The sequence below is a fragment of the Podarcis muralis genome, chromosome 12 (assembly GCF_964188315.1).
Source record: "Podarcis muralis chromosome 12, rPodMur119.hap1.1, whole genome shotgun sequence".
NCBI classification, from domain to species: Eukaryota; Metazoa; Chordata; class Lepidosauria; order Squamata; family Lacertidae; genus Podarcis; species Podarcis muralis.
Window position 1 is genome coordinate 35224383 of NC_135666.1, and position 21274 is coordinate 35245656.

Genomic DNA, 21274 nt, shown 5'->3' on the forward strand with positions numbered 1-21274 from the left:
CTGGCTGGAATGTGTCCTTGAATTCTGATGCTTCTTGCTTGCCTGGATGGAGAGGTAAATTTTGCATTTGTTTCTCTGACCACTTTTGCCTCTGGAACCATCTGTCATGGGTTTATGACCCGCAGATGGAAATAACAACTCTTGGGAGAAAGGTTTCCCACCTCTGTTCTACTGTGACTTGCAAACTTAGTGTCTGGAAGGGAAGCACAACGTAGAGAAGAAATTAACAAATTTAAAGCCTGATCTAAGAATGTTCTCAGTGAGAATAAATGGTTCAGACTTGAGGCATGTCTTCAATTAAGCTTGAGGCTCTTAATCTCGGGGTTTTATGTTTGAGCCCCATATTGGACAAAATATTTCTGTATTGCAGGGCGTTGGACTAAATGACCCTTGTGGTCCTTTCTAACTCTACAATTCTGTGATTCCATAAAAGTTTTCAGTAACTTTAAGCTGCTTCTTCCTCAAGTGTGTGTTCTTGGTAATTCGAATGTCAGTTTTGGCGATAGGGTACCAAGTTTAAGCTCCTTATCCATATTTCATATTTTGAAATTTTTACTCTGCCTTCTATTAATGAATGTTTGAAATAGGTTTTGCATTGTACTTGAGCAATACCTGTTGATTTTATTTCACTGAATGCTGTTTAAAATTAATATATGGTTCCTGGAAAACATTAAACACATTCACATGTTTTATGCTGCTCAGGACTGATGTGCAATACAGAAAGTTTTCAAACAATTCTGGTTTGGAGCTGGTTGACTTTTTAGCTTAATAGTTGCTCAAGCATATTATACAAGTTTGAAGGTGGCTGCAGATAAAAGAAACCTTATTTACCTGTGCAGCTTTGATATTGACAAAAAGCTAAGAACTAACCAGTTATGCTTTTCTTGTCATCACTATACATTTGTTTTCATTCACATTATCAGGAACTGTTTGTCTTTGGGTTTTGGAGTGAATAAGCTAAGAAAAAGTAAAATAAGAATATTTCTTTCCTTGACAAGGGAATTGTTGTTTCAAGTTGGGTTTGGGGCAGGAGAAAAGCATTCAGATTTATCACACCTGCATTTTGAAGCAGTGCTGTTTGAGGAGGGATTTTTTTGAACATGATTGCGTATGCATTTTTTTGAACATGATTGCGTAAGTCATCTGATATTGTGGTGGTTCTCTCAGCAATTAAATCCATGGCAAACTAGCTACAGGCTTCAGGCAGAGAATCAAACCTAAATAGCTTGATCCTATGTACTTAGTGTTATGAGTTTGGCAAGGTGAGGGTGGGAAATGGAGTATGCTGCGTGCCAGTAACCTTCTAACCTAAGTAAGGATTCAAATTCCTGGAATAGCCAGGCTAGTTTCCTGACAACACAACAAGCCAGACCATGGCTTATTCCCGGCAGTGTCATGGGAGTGGGGCAGAACCAAACTGCCCACGATTTCAGCAGTCTGCACTATGGTTTGATGGGATGTGTGAACCAGGATATGTTTGAGGAAATAGCAATTCCAGCCTACATTTTTTATTTGGTCTGTTGTCCTAGATAACTCAGTTTTCAACAAAGAGTTGTGATCTGTGCTCCATGCTCTTCTCTCATGTGTGGAGTGTTTCAGGTGCAGCTATTTGGGTGCCCTTGTGCATAGAGTTAGGCAACCAGCTCTAACTGAAGTAAATGAGACTTGAACAGCCTTTGAGCCGGATTGCAGGCTCAATCACTTGGAGACCAAACCAAACAATAGTTAACAATATTGCAGTGAAATATTTCATTGCATTACATTCTATAATCACACAGAAATTACTGTTGTGATCAAAAGCACTTGGTTGCTGCTGCCGCTTTACAGAAAGCATATAGAATACTGAGGTTTTTCTAAAGTTACTGTTTATGTAGCAAAGTCTATAGACAATAAATAAAACTGTGCTAAATGGCATCTAAGAGTCTGAGTCATTGCTTACTCTATTGACGTAAACGGTAGCGTATTTGAACAGCAGGTATTGTTGGTTGGTACAGCACGATAAAGTAACAAAAAAAGGGAACTGCAAGGCTTGTTAAAACTTGCTAGAATACTAACTTGAGATAAGACAGGTGGGGACCGTTGTTAGTTGACACCAATCCAAATTTATCTGCTTGGACACCGTCTAGCAAATGTTAAATCCCATAAAGTCCCATTGGGCATGGTCCTGGCCTTATTAATTATGAAGTATTTAAGATTTTGAGCTTTTCATTTGTGCTCTTTGGAGTGTTGATTGTGCTATCACTTCTGCAAATGGACCTAATAAACAACTTTATCCCGCCTTTATCTGGAATTCACTGCAGCTGTCATCCTATCCATGTTTGTTGGGGGATACTAAAACTTGCTGGTGGGGCTAGGATTTGGCTGTATGATAGGATAATTTACTTCAAGGAACTTCAGACAATGATTTTAAATCAGTTCAGTGGTAAAACAAATATACTTCATTGTACATTTCATAGTTATTCACTTCATCTTTGGCTTGAGTGGTCTCCATAAGTAGGCCCAGTTTTGTTGCTTATGTCCTACATTTTACAATACATTTTAAAAGAGATTTCCTTTAAAATCTAACTGGTTGTAAATTTGTATTCCACAGGAATTTGAAGAAGACTATGTGGATTTTAAACACAAGACTCTGGAGTTTGAAAGACGCCTTGGATCAATTTTTTGTGTGGGATTCCTTGATTGTTCAGGCTTGGAATCAGCACTTAAGGTCAGTTATGAACAATGAAAATGTTGCTTCAATCTGTTGCCACCATTTAGAGCCATTACAGTAATTGCAATATCGGTTTGTGGGTGGAATGTGCAAGTTACTACGAAGGGTATAAAAATTCAGTGGAAAACTGCCAGTATTTTAATACAGGGTGGGCAGTGCAATCTTTTATAGGTCTACTAAGAAGTAAGCCCTGCTGAATTCACTGGGACTAACTCACAGGTAAATGGGATTAGGATTAGAGCCTCAATGTGTGATAACTTTGCATGCATTTCGGCCCATGAATTGTCATAAAGCCTATTTGTGAATATGTCAGTAGATTTGCTTAATACTGACTAGGATTGAAATAGTTGCTTTAGGAGAATCTTGAGTAATGTACATTGGGACTTTTTTACCTTTCGCTTTTGAACCTTATGAAACAGCTTTTTAATTTCAATTGACTATGCTGAGGTTTGCCATTGCAGAGGTGTAGGAGGCAGCTGTTTGAGGAACCCAAATTTAAGTATTCACACCTGCTCTTGAGATTCAGGCAATACATCAACAATAATAAATTCAACTCACACGAGTTGAACTGAGAACTGAGATAATTTAGTAGCTCCCGTTTGATGCTTGGCATCTTGCATAATTTGGTCATCAGGCACTGCCAGACACTTTGTACTCTTCAAAAGAAAAGTAACCTTTTCTGGTATTGATTTTATATGTCAGAATTTTTTAAAGGCAAGCATGCACTATGTTTAGCTTATTTAGTCTACGGCTATAAGAAGAATAGTATTTGCAAACAGCATATTTAATGTTAACGTTGAGGCAGAAATTTGGTGTGGAATGGTCAGAATATAGAGTTACTGCCTGTATTTAAATGCAACATAAGAAGGCAATTCTTGGAATATATATATATAATATCTGCTTCCCTTTGTCACTAAAACATGCTTTCAGTTGGAATAACTGTTATGTATAATTGTAATTACCGAACTTTTTCATGTATAAGACAAGTTTATTTTCTTTTAAAATGTTGCTAAAAAGTGGAGGTTGTCTTATCCATGGATAGTGCATAGGGTAGACGTCTGATTGGCAGCTGCTGTGGCTGTCAGCGGCTATTGGGCGTGTTATTTGTTGCTGCGTCAATGGCTGGTGTTGATTGGTTTATGCTGTGGCAATTGGGTGGGTGATTGGCAGCTTCTCCCCGTGAGGGGACAGACGGGAGGCGGATTTTGCTACACATGTGGGTGTGTGATTTTCGGCAATTCCCCCTAAAAAAAGCTCAACAACCCTGTTCCATCTCCCCCCATTATCTTAAATCCGAGTCCCCCAAAATAGGGGGCATCTTATACATGGGGGCATCTAATACACGGGAAACTAAGGTATTTTGTACAGTGGTACCTTGGGTTACATACGTTTCAGGTTACATACGCTTCAGGTTACAGACTCCACTAACCCAAAAATAGTACCTCGGGTTAAGTACTTTGCTTCAGGATGAGAACAGAAATCGTGCTCCGGGGGCGTGGCAGCAGCGGGAGGCCCCATTAGCTAAAGTGGTGCTTCAGGTTAAGAACAGTTTCAGGTTGAACGGACCTCCGGAACGAATTAAGTACTTAACCCAAGGTACCACTGTACTTTTTAGTAGCAGCTGCACTCAGTTAATATTCACATTGGGCCAGCTGGAGTAAAACTTTCTAGATAATAAACTATAGTTTCTTATGCCAGGAACATGTGTCGGACCAAAATAGCTCTCCCTCTTCTTTACCTCTTGTATGCTACCTTGGTGCTTTCATCAACCACAGTATCAAATTACATCTGAAATGAAGAACTGTTGTTTGAATGTTACTTTGTTAATGAGGTCCTGATTAGTAAACCACAGTTCCCTATTTTGGACATACTGAGAAACTGCCTTAAGGGGACCAGAATAAAAGTGCAAAAGTTGATGTGCACGGGGCGGGGGCGGCAAGGGGGCAGGACAAGGTGGGAGCTTGAAGGTCCAGTGCTTGCTTCTAGCTTAAGCAAGGAATGTGACCTCTCAGGCTGCCCATTGTGTGTAGTTTCACTTCTGCCACTTCTAAATTTCTGTGCTTGGTTAGTCTGGACATAGAATGAAATTCTGTATAAACTCTGGATTTATTTATTTTTAAGTACCAAACTAACCCATATTTCCAGAAACATCAACACAGTTCTGAATCTGTACAAATTAACCAAATTGCATATATTCCCTTTTCTTGGATTGCTGATAGGTATGTTTGCTTATTGTTTTTTTCTGACAAACTTATTATTTCTGGTTAAATAGGAAAAGGCAATTAAAGCAATAATCAGATCTTTAGCAGTTTTGTGATATGCAGATTTTGCTCCAAATTTTCATTAATTCTTGTAGAATATTCTATTTTGGTTTATTATAATGCTGCTTTCTGCATTGAGAAAATTGGATTTGTGTATCTGGGAAATCTGACACTGTCTTTTATTTATATAGCTTCTAGTGATTTTGGGATATTTTCTGGAGAAGCCTGTTATAGCAGACATTTTCAGCAAAAATTACAAAATTTTACTACAGATGTTTGATGAAGAGTTAGATAATTGCAAACACTTCTATGATGAGCACATTAAGCAGGTACATGACACCGTAAGTGCAAAATGTTCCATGTTCAATCCTCACAATTACTTTATTCAGAATAACTTATCTGGGGTTTTTTTAACCACCACAGGTGGAAGCGGGGAATGAAATAATTAATAAAAACATGCCATTTACATCAGGAAACCTTAAATGGTCCCAAGAAATTAAAGCTCGCATACAGTCATTCTGGTCAAAATTATCATTTGTTCCATATCCGTAAGTATATCTCTTTGGGATTGGAAATTGTTCATGAAAAATAGTCAGACTATTGCTTGATTGCTTTTGAGTTTCCTGCTTCCATATCAAATAGTTTCCTAGAATGAATGCAACGATCACATAAATTTACAGCACAATCCTGTATGTGTCTCACTCCATATATGCTGGCAGCCTTAGTCCATATTTGTACACTTTATAACAAAAAGGGAAAAGCAGGGGAAAGAGGCTATTTTCTATAATGGGCAGCCATTCCCAGCTTGTTTCTGGCCTTGGCTGCCTGTCTCACCTAGTTGCCTTTTCCCAACACACAGACAGAACCGTTGAGAGAGGCCCTTGACCTAGCAAACAGGCCGAGAGAGGCTGTCCCCACCAACTATCACTCGTGTACATGTGTTGCTGTGTTCACACGATGCACGTTGGTGCATATTGGTGCATTGTTTGGACAGCAAGCAGGCACTAGGCAAAGAAATGAGGGAGAAGTGATGAGATGTTTGAAGGCACACACCTTTGTGTGTGCCACAAAGCGTAATCCACTAAGCTCACATGCTGGAGGGTGCTGTCCTATTGCCAGTTTTCAACTGCAGGTCTGCTTTGTTTCAGTCAGCAAAATGTCTTAGCATACCTCAGGGTGCTTCCAGATGACCTGCTTTATTGAGCAGTCATCCTAACTTGTTTTCGAAAGATTAGGTGATGTTGGCTATTCATTCTGAGTTGTTTGCGGGGGAGGTTTGATGATGTGTCAAAGCAAGTGCTTTCCCACATTTGACAGTGCATCTTCTCATCATTTCCCTCATGCTAGAAGTCTGATATTTTGAGGGAATATGTTTGTTGCACAAGACCCTCACACTCGGCCTCATTGCATGGATGTGGTCACACATCCATTCATATTTCCACCATCTGTGGGCATCTTTCTAGTATAAAACAATGTCTTCTTTTTTTAGAATCTTAGAAAGCACAGAGGGTGCTTTAATCTATCAGAAATACATAGAGATGCTGACCTTGCTTGACCAGAATGAAGATCAGATCTATTGTAACTGGAAATCCAAGGTGGATGAAGTTTGCCAGTTCAATTTAGATCAACCCCTAATTAAGCGCAGTGATAAAGATGGTCTCCTTAGTGTGAATTTTGATCCTAAGGTACAGTGCAAGCACTTTTGTTGTCTTTGTAAATTAATCTACTAAGAATCTTAACACAATAAACAATGGGGAAAACTCAGTAAGAATGCATGTGAATAACAGGGCACAATGGCTCAAGAAGTAAGTTCCATTGAACTCCCAGGTAAGTGTGCCTGTGATTGCAGCCTGAGTCCTTTGTAATAATTGAATTTGTTATTAAGAAAAAAGTACATGGATCCTACGTTTAATGTTGAGTTGATGGTTTTTGATTTAATTTGTGAGCCTTGGGGTCCCTCTACAATTCTGATTCATCCCTGGGTGGGTTCGAACCACTAACCTCCTAAATAACAGGCAGATGCACTGACCTATTGCACCATGGGGCTTCTGCACATGACTTAACAGCAGGATTTACTTCAAGCATGGGAAACTTTGGTCCTCCAGATGTTACTGAACTACCACTCCCTTCATTCATGGTGACTGGCAATGCCTACAAGTTCCAATGGAATTGTAGTTCAGCAACATTTGATGGGCTTGAAGTTCCCCATTTATCATCTACAGTGGTACCTTGGTTCTCAAACTCAATCCGTTCTGGAAGTCCGTTCAACTTCCAAAATGTTCGAAAACCAAGGCGCGGCTTCTGATTGGCTGATTGGCCCTGGAAACAATGCCAACAGCCAAAACGGACGTTCGGCTTCCGAAAAACGTTCGCAAACCAGAACACTTACTTCCAGATTTGCGGTGTTTGGGAGCCGATTTGTTCGTCAACTAACCTGTTTGGGAACCAAGGTACCACTGTACTTGGTTACATTGTAATCAAGGATTTCCCCCCCCCCCCTCAAAAGTGCTTCCTTCTGTGAAACTAGAACCTTGGAAAGTGTCGCTCCTTAACTACCCTATGAAAGATTATATTGTGTATTGTTCTTTGCAGCTGGTGGCTATTTTAAGAGATGTGAAATATCTCTTGTTTTTGGATCGATCCGATATTCCACATTCAGCCCTGGAGTTATACAAGAAAAGGGGGACATTTGCTAAGGTATGTGTTTTTAAGAATCTTCAGTTTTGCCTGAGTGTGTATTCTGCAGATTCTCCTTAGTACAGATGACATTTTCTTCCTCACAATTGAATGTAAACTGAAAAGCCTGGACAATTCAACCTTAAACACTCCAGAGGGCCTTCTCAACAAAGGTATTCTGGTTATGGAAGTCTAGCTGGAGCCTCCATTCTATGTATCTAGTTAGTCAGGTGGTTGACCCACATGTCTAAGTGACCCATGATTTGGGGACATTTGGATTTGAGCTAATTGTTAGGTTGGGGTCATAGTGTTTTCATGGTAGAGATTTGAACATTCTGTTGTTTTCTACACAAACAGTATATAGGGAACCTTGAACTCGTGGTCCAGTGGTATAACAAGGTTAAACAGACTGTTTTGGAAGTAGAATACCCTCTCATCGAAAGTGAGCTGAGGAACATTGATGATCAGCTAATGGAAGCAGAAGAAATATTCACATGGCAGGAAGAGAACTGCTGGGAGTACATTGAGTTTGTGAAAGCTATGGTTCATGACTTAGAGCAGAGACTTCAAAGGTCAAAGGACAATATTAAGGCCATTCAGGAAATTATGAAGCATTGGATGGAGCATCCCCTCTTTTCTAGAAAGGACAATAGAAAAGATGCTTTGTTGAACTTGGAAGACAAAGAAGATAGACTTACTAAGAGATTCATGCTATTCCAAGAAGATGGCTGCAAGATTCACAGGCTTACAGAGGTAATATCTGGAACAAGTCACCATGATAATGAGACGAGTATGAAATTTGATAAGGCGGTCCCTTGGGTTACACACACTTCAGGTTACAAATGCTTCAGGTTACAGATTCTGCTAACCCAGAAATAGTACCTCGGGTTAAGTACTTTGCTTCAGGATGAGAACAGAAATCGTGCTCCTGCGGCGCAGCAGCAGCAGGAGGCTCCATTAGCTAAAGTGGTGCTTCAGGTTAAGAACAGTTTCAGGTTAAGAACGGACCTCCGGAACAAATTAAGTACTTAACCCAAGGTACCACTGTACTTCTTTCCTACTGCTGTGCATGTATGCAACATGCACACAACATCTTTTCAACTCACTGCAAAATAAATATATTCAAGTTCGGATGTTAACTGGTAGTAATAAAATGGTGTTTTAATATTTAAGGTCCTTTAACATGCACACTATTATCAGATTCATTTATAAACACATTTTGGTGCTAATTTTCTACACATATAAGTAGCTTAATTCCCCATGTGGATCTGATAGTTACCTAGTTATGTTTTTGTTTTTTTTAAAAATGAAATTTGTCTCAACAGTAGAATTGAAAGTGCCTGTTTTGGGATGTGTGTTTTTAGGAAAACTCCATGCTCTTTAAAGCAGACCTGGATTCAGATTACTGGAAAATTTACCTGGAGTTCATTGATGACATCATAATTGATGGCCTTTTTAATGCCATAATGCACAATTTAAATTTCTTCTTGGAAAACACAGAGAAAACATTGAAGCCAGCTCCGTTATTCCAGCTTCAAATGATCCTAAGTGTCCCAGAAATTGAATTCAAACCTTCACTGGACAAGGAAGCTGCTGATGGCTTTTATGATTTAATAGATGAACTTTTAAGCAACGTTTTCAAAATATCTGCCCAAGTGAAGAGAGTGGCAAAACATCTGGGAATACAACATTACCAGGTAATGGTAATTACTAATCCCCCCCCCCCAATTAGAAGAAAGATACAATGCACTGATTAAAACAATATATGTGTTGTTCACATATAGAGGAACAGTAGTACAGTCATTGAAATAACTCCCCTCCGCTTTGTTTTTTTGGCTTTAGAATGACATGGACAGCATCCCAGAGCTGACTGAGACCAGGCAAAGAGTTATGGAGAGAGTGGCAGATGTTATAACCAAAACTGTGGACTTCAAAAACTCTCTTGAAACTTACGCGTATCTATGGGTGGATGACAGATCAGAATTTATGAAACAATTTCTGTTCTACAGTCGTGTGTTGAATCCCGAAGAAACAGAAACCCGTGCTGACATTGGCATCCCTGATCAATGCCCAATAACTGAGCAATTCAAAGAGCAGGCAAGGAAGTGGAATGCCTGCATGTATTTATATATTCAGAGTCCCTTTCAGCTTAAAAAAAATAATTAAATCTTTTATCCTTGTAATATGTACTTATCTGTTGTAGATTGACATCTATGAGAATCTTTACATTCAAATGAGAAAATTTGAAGACTTCAGGATATTTGAAGGCTGGCTTAAATTGGACACGAAACCTTTCAAAATTAGCTTGCTAAATATTATTAAGAAGTGGAGCTGGATGTTCAAGGAATACCTTTTAAGATTTGTCATTGACAGGTACGAATGGTATTTTTTGGGGTAAAATAATAGTTCTGATTTATTGATCTATTCTTCTCTTTTATTCAAAAGTGACAAGTTGAGACCTTTGAAAATTCACAGGGGAAAATTCACAGTAGAAATGAGGTCAGAGGAACAGCACTCACCCCAAATCCACTTTTCTTGTGATAGGAACAGAGGAAGCTGCCTTATATTGAGTTAGACAAGTAGTCCATTTAACTCAGTACCGTGTACACTGGCTGGCACTAATTCTGGAGGAGTTTTTCCTAGCCAACCTAGGAGCAGATACTGAGAAGGATGAAAGAAGCAAAAGAGATCTATTCCTCTGCTCCTTTCCATTGCTTTTCAGTAAGGACAGCATAAACCTAGCAGTTTCCAAGAAAATTTGAAATCATAGTCTAAACAGCAGCAGTCCAATGGTTATCGTTCTCAGTGCTCATTCACTGTGTACATATATCAGAAAAAGATTCTAGTATTGAAAATCCTTTTTTTTTTCATAGCCTTGCTGACCTAGAAGAATTCATTAAAATGACTGATGTTGGGCTGCAAAAAGAGCTAAAGGAAGGAGATTATGATGGACTCATAGATGTTATGGTTCACCTCCTGGCTGTGAGAAACAGACAGGCAGCTACTGATGAGCTTTTTGAGCCTTTAAAAGATACGATTATGCTATTGGAAAGCTATGGACAGAAGATGCCAGATCACGTTTATGTTCAATTAGAGGTACTGTACATTCAGGAATATAATATTCCATAATTCTATCTATCTGTGAAGATCATCGCTGAACAACCACCTCTCATTTCCAGAAAAGAAATAATTATAATGAAGCTTTCTCTTCACTCCACATTGCTCCCTCCAGTATTAAGAGGTCAAGGGTGTGTCATACATGTGTGTACACACACATACACATGATTTTCCCCCCTGTACACTAAAGGTTATTAAAATGAATGGAAACTGCATGACAGCTCTTTTATTTCTCGTTCATTTCGGTAGGGCTTGGTATGGAGAACTTCATGGCAGACACTGTCTATTCTTCCTCCCAAGTTTTTGCATTATTTTTTTTGCATTGTGTAAATAAGTGTCGTGACAAGAATGAAAAACAAAAGTGAAGCCGTTGAACTTAAATTAGGCTACTGTGTACTAATTTATACAGGGGGAGTCTTTTAAAAGACGCACCATGGAACATGTGTACTCTGTATCCACAGGGCCTCTTTTAAAGGACTCACCCTGTATCTGATTCCAACTACAAGGTTAGAAGCTTTTGGGTTTTTTGTAGCTAAATTCTGGTTCAGACAACTTGGCGACCTAAAGAGAGCTGGTTCAGATGCCGAAACGGGTGACATGTATCTGGAAGAAAGTTGGAATTGATCACTGAAATATATGAAAAGAATGAAATATACTGGTCAAGAGTTAAAGAACCATATAACTAGTTATTTTGGGAACACAGTGACTCTGGATTTCTGTTTTTTCAGTCAACAGCTCCAGGATTTTACATCAGTGACTTACGAGACTTCTAAAGAATATAGTGTTTGGGTCTTTCCCTTTTCCTACAGCTACAGAGATAAGTTGACATTTTTGGCAAAAACCACCCATCTTTGCCAGTTATGCATTGAAAAGTGTCACGAACTGGTTTTCACTTGCGTTGAAAAGTTGAGAGTAGCATTAATTGCAGTTGAATTTGAGCCAGGCAGTTTTATATATATACCCACCATCCTAAATAGTTGTGGGGAAGTATCCTAGCCCTTCCAGAGTGACTCATGAAAGAACAGCTCCTACAGTTTGCAGAATGTGCCTGACCAAACTGTCCTGCAGTATGAAGTCTCCAGAAACTCTCACGACATCAATTTGTCTTTGTTCTTCAGGAACTGCCTGAAAGATGGAATGCCACCAAAAAACTCGCAGTGTCTATAAAGCATGAAGTGGCCCCTCTCCTGACTTCTGAGGTTACCCTTTTCAGAAAGAAATGTGCTGCTTTTGATGTAAGCTAAAAGGATGTGTGTGTGTTTTAGAATTTGTGTGTGTGTGTATATATACACATGGTGTTTTTATGAGGACAAGATTGTTCACAAAATTTATTGCCTGCGTTTCTTTCATCAGGGGAAGCAGATAGGATTCAGAGAGAGATTTAGAGTGTATGCTCCCTTTTGCTTTGATGCCCAAAGCCCATATGCTCTTCTTGATAAGGTAATGGAGAAATCTCAGAGGCGCATGTTATGCTGGTAATCGTTCATTATAAAACGGAGATCTCTATTTACATATTGTGCAATTTGTATTTGACATGTTTTTGTGTGAGCGAAGCTTGACATTTAAGTGCTGAATTTAACGTGCCCACTTGTTTTCTTTTAGAGCAGCCTTAACATTTTAGAAAACAGCACATGCACATTTTAAAAATGCTCACAGATTTTGAAAAATAGCTCAGTAACATTTGTGTCGAATGAAATGTTGTCTTCCTCCACTTGATATTTGTATGCAGTTCACAGACGATAGCTGCAGTCCTGAACTATTAAAAAGAACAAAAGTTTTCTATGTCTAGGTGGATGAAGAGAGCATGCTATGAATTGATGCCTCAGAAGGGCTTGGGCAAAGCTGTGTTGGGTGGGTTTGTGCTTCCTGTCTTTGGAACAAAGAGTCTGTAACCAATTTATATTTAAGTGATCAACATAATAAAATTAAAATAGGCATTTTTTAAAAATAGTACTTCTACAATCCTACCTGCTATTGAATATAGTGCATGTATGCTCAAATCTTTGGTGTTTGTATGTGCCATTCTATGGATGTAAATGTACAAATCATGAGAAGGAGAGGTTCAGGTGATAGAAATCAGTGCTACTGAAGTGAGTGTGATTTATGCTAGCTGAAGAATTGGCCCATAAATGAACCTTGTCTGTCTTTTGGAATATCGAAAATGAAAATGAAACATGCACTATTCCTACAAAAAGTCCTGTGAAATCCACCTGCGTAGGTCCTTTTGTCTGTTATCCTGATTGGATTTTAACCAAACTTAACTTGTCTGTTACATCTCTAAGGCAAATCAGGAACTGGAAGCACTGGAAGAAGAAATGTTACACATCCAGGAATCTGCCAGTCTTTTTGAAGTGGTCATTCCCGATTACAAACAAGTGAAACAATGTCGGAAGGAAATAAAGTTGCTGAAGGGAGTGTGGGATATTAACATTTATGTCACAGTAAGCGTTTTTTGTTTGTTTGTTTGTTTCAAAAGAGCATTGCGCGACTGGCAGTTGTGTGGAACTGAAAAAATTTGAAAGAGTGGCAGTGTTGTCATGGCTTTTGAAAAGTAAAAAAATGTTCTTCCCTCAAAGTAATTCTAAGACCTTAAAAAAAGAATCAGCACTATTTATTTTTATTTGACTTTTAGAAGACATCTGAAGGCAGCCCTGTTTAGGGAAGTTTCTAATGTTTGATTCTATTTTTAATATTCCGTTGGGAGCCGCCCAGAGTGGCTGGGGAAACCCAGCCAGATGGGAGTGGTATAAATAATGTATTACTACTACTACTACTACTACTACTACTACTTATTTTATTATAATGCAAGGCTACAAGAGTTCAGCTGTGGACTCAAACCTATGGAATCAAAATGGAAGAGATGAGGAAATGAGAGAGAAAACCCTCCGCAACAAAGCAGAAAGAGAATGAGGGAGCACCAGCCTGACATTTTGGTGGCTAGTACAGTACATGAATTGCAGTGCCTTGCCACATACTTACTTAGCAGAATTTATATACCACCTCATTGCACTAAAACCACTAAGAAATATTAAAATTATAAACAAAAGGAGTTAAAACAAATGCTTAAAGAAAATTAAAATTAACAGTTAAAAAAATATGTACAGTGGTACCTCGGGTTACAGGTGCTTCAGGATACATGCGCTTCAGGTTACAGACTCTGCTAACCCAGAAATAGTACCTCGGGTTAAGAATTTTGCTTCAGGGTGAGAACAAAAAAAGTGGCAGCATCACAGCGGCAGTGGGAGGCACCATTAGCTAAAGTGGTACCTCAGGTTAGGAACAGTTTCAGGTTAAGAACGGACCTCTGGAACAAATTAAGTTCTTAACCCAAGGTACCACTGTACTTGCAATTCTATATTACAAAATTGGTTACTGTTTTCTGCAGCAGAACAATGCACGTATTTTTGTAAACTAAGAAATCTTAATTTTTTTAAAAGAATATTGAAGGGAGAAATAACATTTACTTCAATTTAAAAAAAAAAAAAATACAAAGGAGAAGATTTTTAGGCTAACCCTTTCCTTGATGGGTTTTTGTGTTTATTTCTTAGTTAGACAGAAGTCATTCGAACATGCAATGCCTTAAAATAGTCCAGCAAATGTAAACTCGGCGCAAAACTTGTACCAGTGTGAATGAATCTCAAAGGACAAGAGGGAAGTTGGTGCACTTTTTATAGGTCTGAAGTTTGAACAACCTCAGAATGCACACGAGGGAACACTTCTCTGAAAACATTCCCATTCTATTGATTTTGGGGGTTGTTTTAAACAAACTTTTAGTCGCTTTGTACGTTACCATGATATGTATATGAGGAAGACAATAAATAAATAATAGCTGCCACATTGAAGGTTTATTATTTATAAAAAATATTTATATACTGCTTGCCATGGGTGAAGAAATCAGTGGTTTACAACTTCTGTACATACAATCATACAATATAAGTCATATGGAAATGTTAAAAACAGCAAACTGTTGTGGAAAGATGCATTCCTAATTGCCTGAATAAACCCTATTGGAAAAGAGAAGTTTTCAGCATGCATTTAAAAGTTGAAACGGAAAGCGCCTGCTGAATCTCACATTGACCGAGTTTTCCACAAGACTGGGCCAATGACGCTAAAGGCTCAATTTCTTGTAGCAGTCCCGTGAGCCTTTCCAACTAGGGGAATGGCTGGCGAAGTGCCTACAATTCAAAGTGTTGGTGCTGACCTTTAAAGCCCTAAACTGCCTCGGTTCAGTATACCTGAAGGAGCATCTCCACCCCCATCGTTCTATCCGGACACTGAGGTCCAGCGCCAGGGGTTTTCTGGCGGTTCCCTCACTGCGAGAAGCCAAGTTACAGGGAACCAGGCAGAGGGCCTTCTCGGTAGTGGCACCCGCCCTGTGGAATGCCCTCCCACCAGATATGTATTTTAATATTTTGTTGGAAGCTGCCCAGAGTGGGGTATTTTTATTATTATTATTTATTTATTATTATTACTTTGCCTCTGCCTATTCACAGAACAGATTCAAGTAGAATTAAGCAGGGATGGGCAGTACTGTCTAGAAAACAGGCCAGAATTTGCAGCTGCATCTTTATCTGCCCCACATCTGGCAAGTGTGGCTTGGGGTATGGGAGCAGCATTGCGAGCCAAATTAGGCTGGCAGGCTAGGGGTTCTCTAGTGCTGTTGTAGGGCTAAGTTAGGTAACTTGTGTGACTGAAGTCCTCCTGGATTGGTGGTTGCATCAACTCCTGGTCATCTACCTTGATGGTGCTGCAATGCCGGAGGGATCAAACCAGCACTTCCTTCTACCTGCAAGCTCTCTTGGTGATAGCAGGGGTAAAGCACTTGAGCAGTGCCACTAGTTACCCTAATTCATTACCCTGCACACATTCCTCTGGCTTGTTTCGCTAGTTTCTGTGTTGATGGCGGTATACACCTTAAAAGTAACGCACTTAACAAAAACAGCAACCTGTAATCTGCCCTACCTTAACTATCATTTTGTTTCCTTGCAGAAACTTGTCTCTACCAAATGTCATTGACATTTCTCTCTGTTTCTCCTGTTTCAGAGCAGCATTAATGATTGGACAAAAAGCCACTGGAGAGAAATCAGTATGGAGCAGATGGATACAGAACTCAGAAGATTTGCCAAAGCAAGTCCCATAGCTTCTCATATTTCCTCCATTTCTTTGGCTTCTTTAGCTTCCTTTCCCCCTGCTCATGCAGTGTTTCTTGTTTTCCCAAAGTATCAATTCTTTCAACCTTCACACTCTTTTTCGACTCAAGCTTAGATCTCTGATGCATGGAAAGTATAAAATGATGCTGTCGCTTTTATTTTTCCTGACACAACATATCACGTTAGATCTACACAGCGAACTAGCATAAAGCAAGATGCTAGAAGCAGATAGAATTTGCATTATTTCTCTCTCGGTGCTGTTTAAAAGTAAAAACCCAATTCTGGCAACATGATTACAACAATAGCGATAAAAGCATACATCATAAATAAATCTGCTAAGTCTTTATGGTGCCACAACACTTTTTTGCTGCTTTTAATATTTTACCAGTGATATTAAATAATGATACCAAGTGTTGTGTGACGCAGTGTTGTGATGCAACATTGTCATAACATTGTTGCGATGCTTTTCCTTAGGAGATGTGGTCGTTGGATAAAGAAGTCCGCTCCTGGAATGTGTATATGAATCTGGAGTTAACCATAAAGAACCTGTTGACATCACTGAGGATTGTAAGCGAGTTGCAGAATCCAGCAATGAGAGACAGACACTGGTATCAGCTGATGGATGCAATAGGTGTAAGTATTGTTTTTTTTAAAATTCCTTTGTAAAGATCTCTTGGCTGTTGTGTCATAAATATTGCTTCACTCACCCTCCCACCACTCACTTGTGGCATGGGAGGTGGCATTCTGCTTCGTTGCCTTACAGACTGTGGTGGCACAACTGCCCACTGGGATGGGGCCGGGGCAGCACAGGGTTGGGGTAGCAGTGGGTTGTCTGTAGTGACAGGCACAGATCTGCATGCACTTAGACACTGACAACCTGGTGCTTGACCTGCCCTTGACCCGCATTGCACTCCCTTGCCCCAACCTGGTGCACAGCACCATCACTTCAGCCAGGTAGGCAGCACAGTGGTGATTCCCATGATTTCTATGTTTGCACTTTTGATTCTCAGAAACAGTTCATAAAACTCCAATGCAACCAGCTCACGGACTTTGTATAGCAGCTTCAGGACTATAGTCAAGAGACTCCCTTTTCTTTTTGAATGTTAGTAGTTCATACTTCAAAATGGAACACAATCCACCAGGTCTTTCTCCTTCACAAGCTCTGTGAGCGATAAGAACAGAACAGGAGAAGGCTGAAGGTCAAAACATCACCGCTTTCCATGTTTTACCTCCATGGATACATATTGCATAAATGTTTTCTTTCCAAATTCTGTCTCAATATTGATCTCACAAATTAAGGGTGATTCCCAACCCTTAATCAGAGTTGATTTCAGTAGGTCTACTCTTGAGTATGGCTGATAGTTATGTAGGTCATCCACCACTGTAGTCATAGCCTGACTTCTTCTTTCTCAAATCAAAAAGCTTGTTCTTTATCTGTTCCCCCCCCCCCCATAACATATAATTGTATTTTATTTATTACATAAAATTTATATACCATTTGACGGGGGGGGGGGGGAATGATGCATTTGGACTCTCACACCTTGCCCATGTAGAGATGTGAGCTTCATAAGTTGTATGGGTAATTCACTCATTAAAAGAAAAACAGGCAAAACTGTGTTGAAAGCCTGTTGCTACTTTGCTGTATTTTGCAGCTTCATTTTTCAATAACCGAAGATACAACATTAGCAGACCTGCTGTCATTGAAGCTGCATAAGGTGGAAGATGATGTCCGGAACATTGTTGACAAAGCAGTGAAAGAACTTGGGACTGAAAAGGTTAGTCTGCTTTTCTCCTCCAAATTTCTCCTTGGATTTTGGAATTTTGAATTACCTATTCTTGTTTTCAAAGCAGAACTGATCCACCATTGTTGGCTTTCCTTCTTTCCCTACTTTTTGTACAGAGTAAGGTACAGTCAGAGTTTATTTACTTTTTCAGTACCTTTAAATTTATTTTTGTCTTTCTTTTCCCTCCAAAGAATGTTCATGTAGGCAATGAAAAACACTGTAAAACACAGCAGATGACTCTGTGGTTTAAACCACTGAGCCTCTTAAGCTTGCTGATCGTAAGGTTGGCAGTTCGAATCCATGTGACAGGGTGAGCTCACATTGCTCTGTCCCAGCTTCTGCCAACCTAGCAGTTTGAAAGCATACCAGTGTGAGTAGATAAATAGGTACCACTGCGGTAGGAAGGTAAATGGCGTTTCTATGTGCTCTAGCTTCTGTCCCAGTGTCCCATTGCATCAGAAGCATCATGCTGGCCAAATGACCCAGAAAGCTGTCTGTGGACAAATGCCAGCTCCCTCGGCCTGAAAGCAGAGATGAGCACCGCACCCCATAGTCTAATTCGACTGGACTTAACTGTTCAGGGGTCCTCTATTACCTGTAAAAAAAAAGCAACCTTGCTGTGCTTGTATATTTATGATTGCATCATTATTTTTGCATGCTCATTTTTACTGATAAAACGTTGCAGAAAAGCAATCTTAATCAAGTCTTAACATCAAGTCTTGAACAATATGCAGGAGCACCACTAAATAAAACAGCATTCACAAAGAGTCTAGATGTGATTGGATGGAGATTGCACATTTGCAGTGTTTTATCAGTGTGCACAAGTACACACTGAATCCCAATAAAACTGAATCCCCGAAAGAGTCACAGTGCAGTAATGCCTACTATCATATTGACACTGCTCGTTTCAATGTTTTTCGGCGTTTTATCAATGCACATTTGCCCTGATAATGTACAAAGCTAGAATTGTGAAAATGAATGAAAGCTTAGCCACGCTGTACATTTTCGAAATCCAGAATTAATTTTAGATAGTATCCTAGTTCAAGTGAATTCAGGGGGAGGGGAATGCAGACAGGGTGAACCAAATGTGCAGAATGTGAAAAAAAATCGCCATCCTTACTTTTCTCTTCTGGTTATATTTGACCAAAAATGTGTGGATTTATGTAAGGATTTCAAGTAATATTTCCATGACCTGAGATGAGGTGGGAAACCTGTGACCTTCCTGATGTTGTTAGACTACAACCTCCATGAGTAACAGCCAATATGACCACTGCTTGAGGATGATGAGAGTTGTAGTCCATCTGGAAGCCACAGGTTTCCCCACCCCAACCTAAGGAGTACATGAAATCTCACCACAACCAATAAGAAAATGGTACCACTTTAGATGGATTTGGGCAGCATAGGAGAACTATGTAGCCTATTGATTGGGTAATAACACTTGATTTAAATATATTTCAAACCCATGTTCTAATGTGTTAACCAGATTCTCATAGAAATCAGTCAAATATGGGCTGCCATGGAGTTTTCGTATGAAGAGCATTACAGGACCAGTATTCCGTTGTTGAAAAGTGATGAACAGCTTTTTGAGACTTTAGACAATAACCAAGTAAGATGTTGTTTGCTAATGTAAATAGTAAATGTGCTTGTTGCTGAATTACTAATGTGTTTTTATAATTGGACTAAACCTAAGGCACTGTTTCCAGAATCTGTATTTACAGTGAATCTTAGCTGTCCCAGATGTTAAGTCTGTGAAATTATACGTGTCCTTGACTGTATACGGTTTTAACAAAAATTCCTGTCTGTGTAGGAGTTAGCAAAATTACAGGTCCTTGGTCTCTCTCTTTTTTTCCTAGATAGTATGGAATCATTTAATAATATGCTGTCCATTTGCAAGGTTTGAAAATGTCATTTGCTGTGATTTACTGTAATAATAGCTTGCACAAGATTTTTTTGTAAAACTTTTGTAGCTATGACTCCTATGCCTGTTAAGTAATTTTATTTATCCTTTAATTTTATTCCCACTCTTCTTCTTTTTTTTCAAGGTTCAGCTGCAAATAATTCTACAAAGTAAATATGTTGAGTATTTCATTGAACAAGTCTTAGGCTGGCAAAAAAAGCTGAATGTGGCAGATGCCGTCATTTTCATTTGGATGGAAGTTCAACGTACATGGTCTCATCTTGAAAGCATTTTCATTGGCTCGGATGATATCAGAGACCAGCTTCCTGAAGATTCGAAGCGATTTGATGGCATTGATGCAGATTTCAAGGTTAATGAGGAATATCATGATTAAAATCAACCATTCCATTGTCCCCTTTTCTTTTTAGCAAAAACATTCTTACAATCTTATATGTCAATGAAATCTCAATATCCAGCTCCCAGGATTGGATGTGTAATATATATTAAATCTTTCTATACCGCTCTCCAAATATGCAGTACTCCTGTGATGTTTATGCATTCTTGGATCAGAATTACCCAGTTACTGGTGTTCGTGTGTGGAAGGAGGTGGAATGTTTGGAGGCAGCGATCTCTCACACTGTCACTTGACTGTTCCAAATAATATATTACAAGCTAAGATAGAATTATAAATGAATGCTGGCTGGATCCCTCCACTCTCAGCTGGTGCCTCTGCCCAGTTTCCTGCAATCACCCTGCTCCTTCTCAGTCAACCATGCCACAGACCAACCCTTCCAGTAGGGTCTTCACCATCCCCCACAGTTTAGGGGAGCCTTTTGGGTGACCTAAACTATAAGAGTTTGAATCCCCGCGAGGGGTGACCTCCCGTTGCTCGGTCCCTGCTCCTGCCAACCTAGTAGTTTGAAAGCACGTCAAAGTGCAAGTAGATAAATAGGTACCACTCCGGCAGGAAGGTCAACGGCGTTTTCGTGCACTGCTCTGGTTCGCCAGAAGCGGCTTAGTCATGCTGGCCGCATGACCCGGAAGCTGTACGCCAGCTTCCTCGGACAATAAAGCGAGATAAGCGCCGCAACCCCAGAGTCAGTCACGACTGGACCTAATGGTCAGGGGTCCCTTTACCTTTAAACTATAAGAAGAAACAGCTTTCTTGAGCATGACTTTCATCTGCAGATTTAGGGTTGCCATACGTCCTCTTTTTCCAAGACACGGCCTCTTTTTCAGGGGTATAATTTCTGTCTGGGAATTTTTTTAAAAAATTACCAAAATGTTCAGGTTTTCTTTTTTGTTTCTCCCTTCTTGCCAGGCTGCCCCCTTCTCCTAGCGGTGCCTCCTCCACTTGAGCCTCCTTTGCCGGTATGGCTCAGCCCTGCCTGGGGACCATTACACGCCGCCTGCCACCTCCTCTCACCCGCTGCCTCTTTCTCTCCCGGTCCCTCTTTGTATAATAATCCTATACACACACACACACACACACAGCTTCTATTGCCTACATATAGTAACGTAAGGGTAAAGGGACCCCTGACCATTAGGTCCAGTCGTGACCGACTCTGGGGTTGCGGCGCTCATCTCGCTTTATTGGCCGAGGGAGCTGCTGTAGAGCTTCTGGGTCATGGCAGACCTAGGATAGCTGCTAGTGAAAATGTGAATGAACCATTTTTTGT

At 39.8% G+C, this 21274-nt stretch overlaps 1 protein-coding gene across 2 annotated transcripts in view; it reads left to right on the forward strand.

The window, feature by feature from the left end:
* The window catches only part of DNAH11 (dynein axonemal heavy chain 11), a 157638-nt gene that overhangs the window by 17227 nt on the left and 119137 nt on the right, over positions 1 to 21274 (forward strand). The window contains exons 9-26 of one of the 2 annotated variants that reach the window (XM_077937002.1): positions 2591 to 2707; positions 5163 to 5300; positions 5395 to 5519; positions 6461 to 6656; positions 7564 to 7668; positions 8005 to 8400; positions 9012 to 9344; positions 9490 to 9744; positions 9851 to 10020; positions 10521 to 10743; positions 11883 to 11999; positions 12118 to 12204; positions 13047 to 13205; positions 15808 to 15891; positions 16389 to 16547; positions 17567 to 17689; positions 19182 to 19304; positions 19741 to 19965. In XM_077937002.1, coding sequence (XP_077793128.1) covers positions 2591 to 2707; positions 5163 to 5300; positions 5395 to 5519; positions 6461 to 6656; positions 7564 to 7668; positions 8005 to 8400; positions 9012 to 9344; positions 9490 to 9744; positions 9851 to 10020; positions 10521 to 10743; positions 11883 to 11999; positions 12118 to 12204; positions 13047 to 13205; positions 15808 to 15891; positions 16389 to 16547; positions 17567 to 17689; positions 19182 to 19304; positions 19741 to 19965 — 3135 coding nt within the window. Of the gene's footprint in view, positions 1 to 2590; positions 2708 to 5162; positions 5301 to 5394; positions 5520 to 6460; positions 6657 to 7563; positions 7669 to 8004; positions 8401 to 9011; positions 9345 to 9489; positions 9745 to 9850; positions 10021 to 10520; positions 10744 to 11882; positions 12000 to 12117; positions 12205 to 13046; positions 13206 to 15807; positions 15892 to 16388; positions 16548 to 17566; positions 17690 to 19181; positions 19305 to 19740; positions 19966 to 21274 lie in introns of those variants that run through there. The other variant, XM_077937001.1, reaches the window with a different exon arrangement.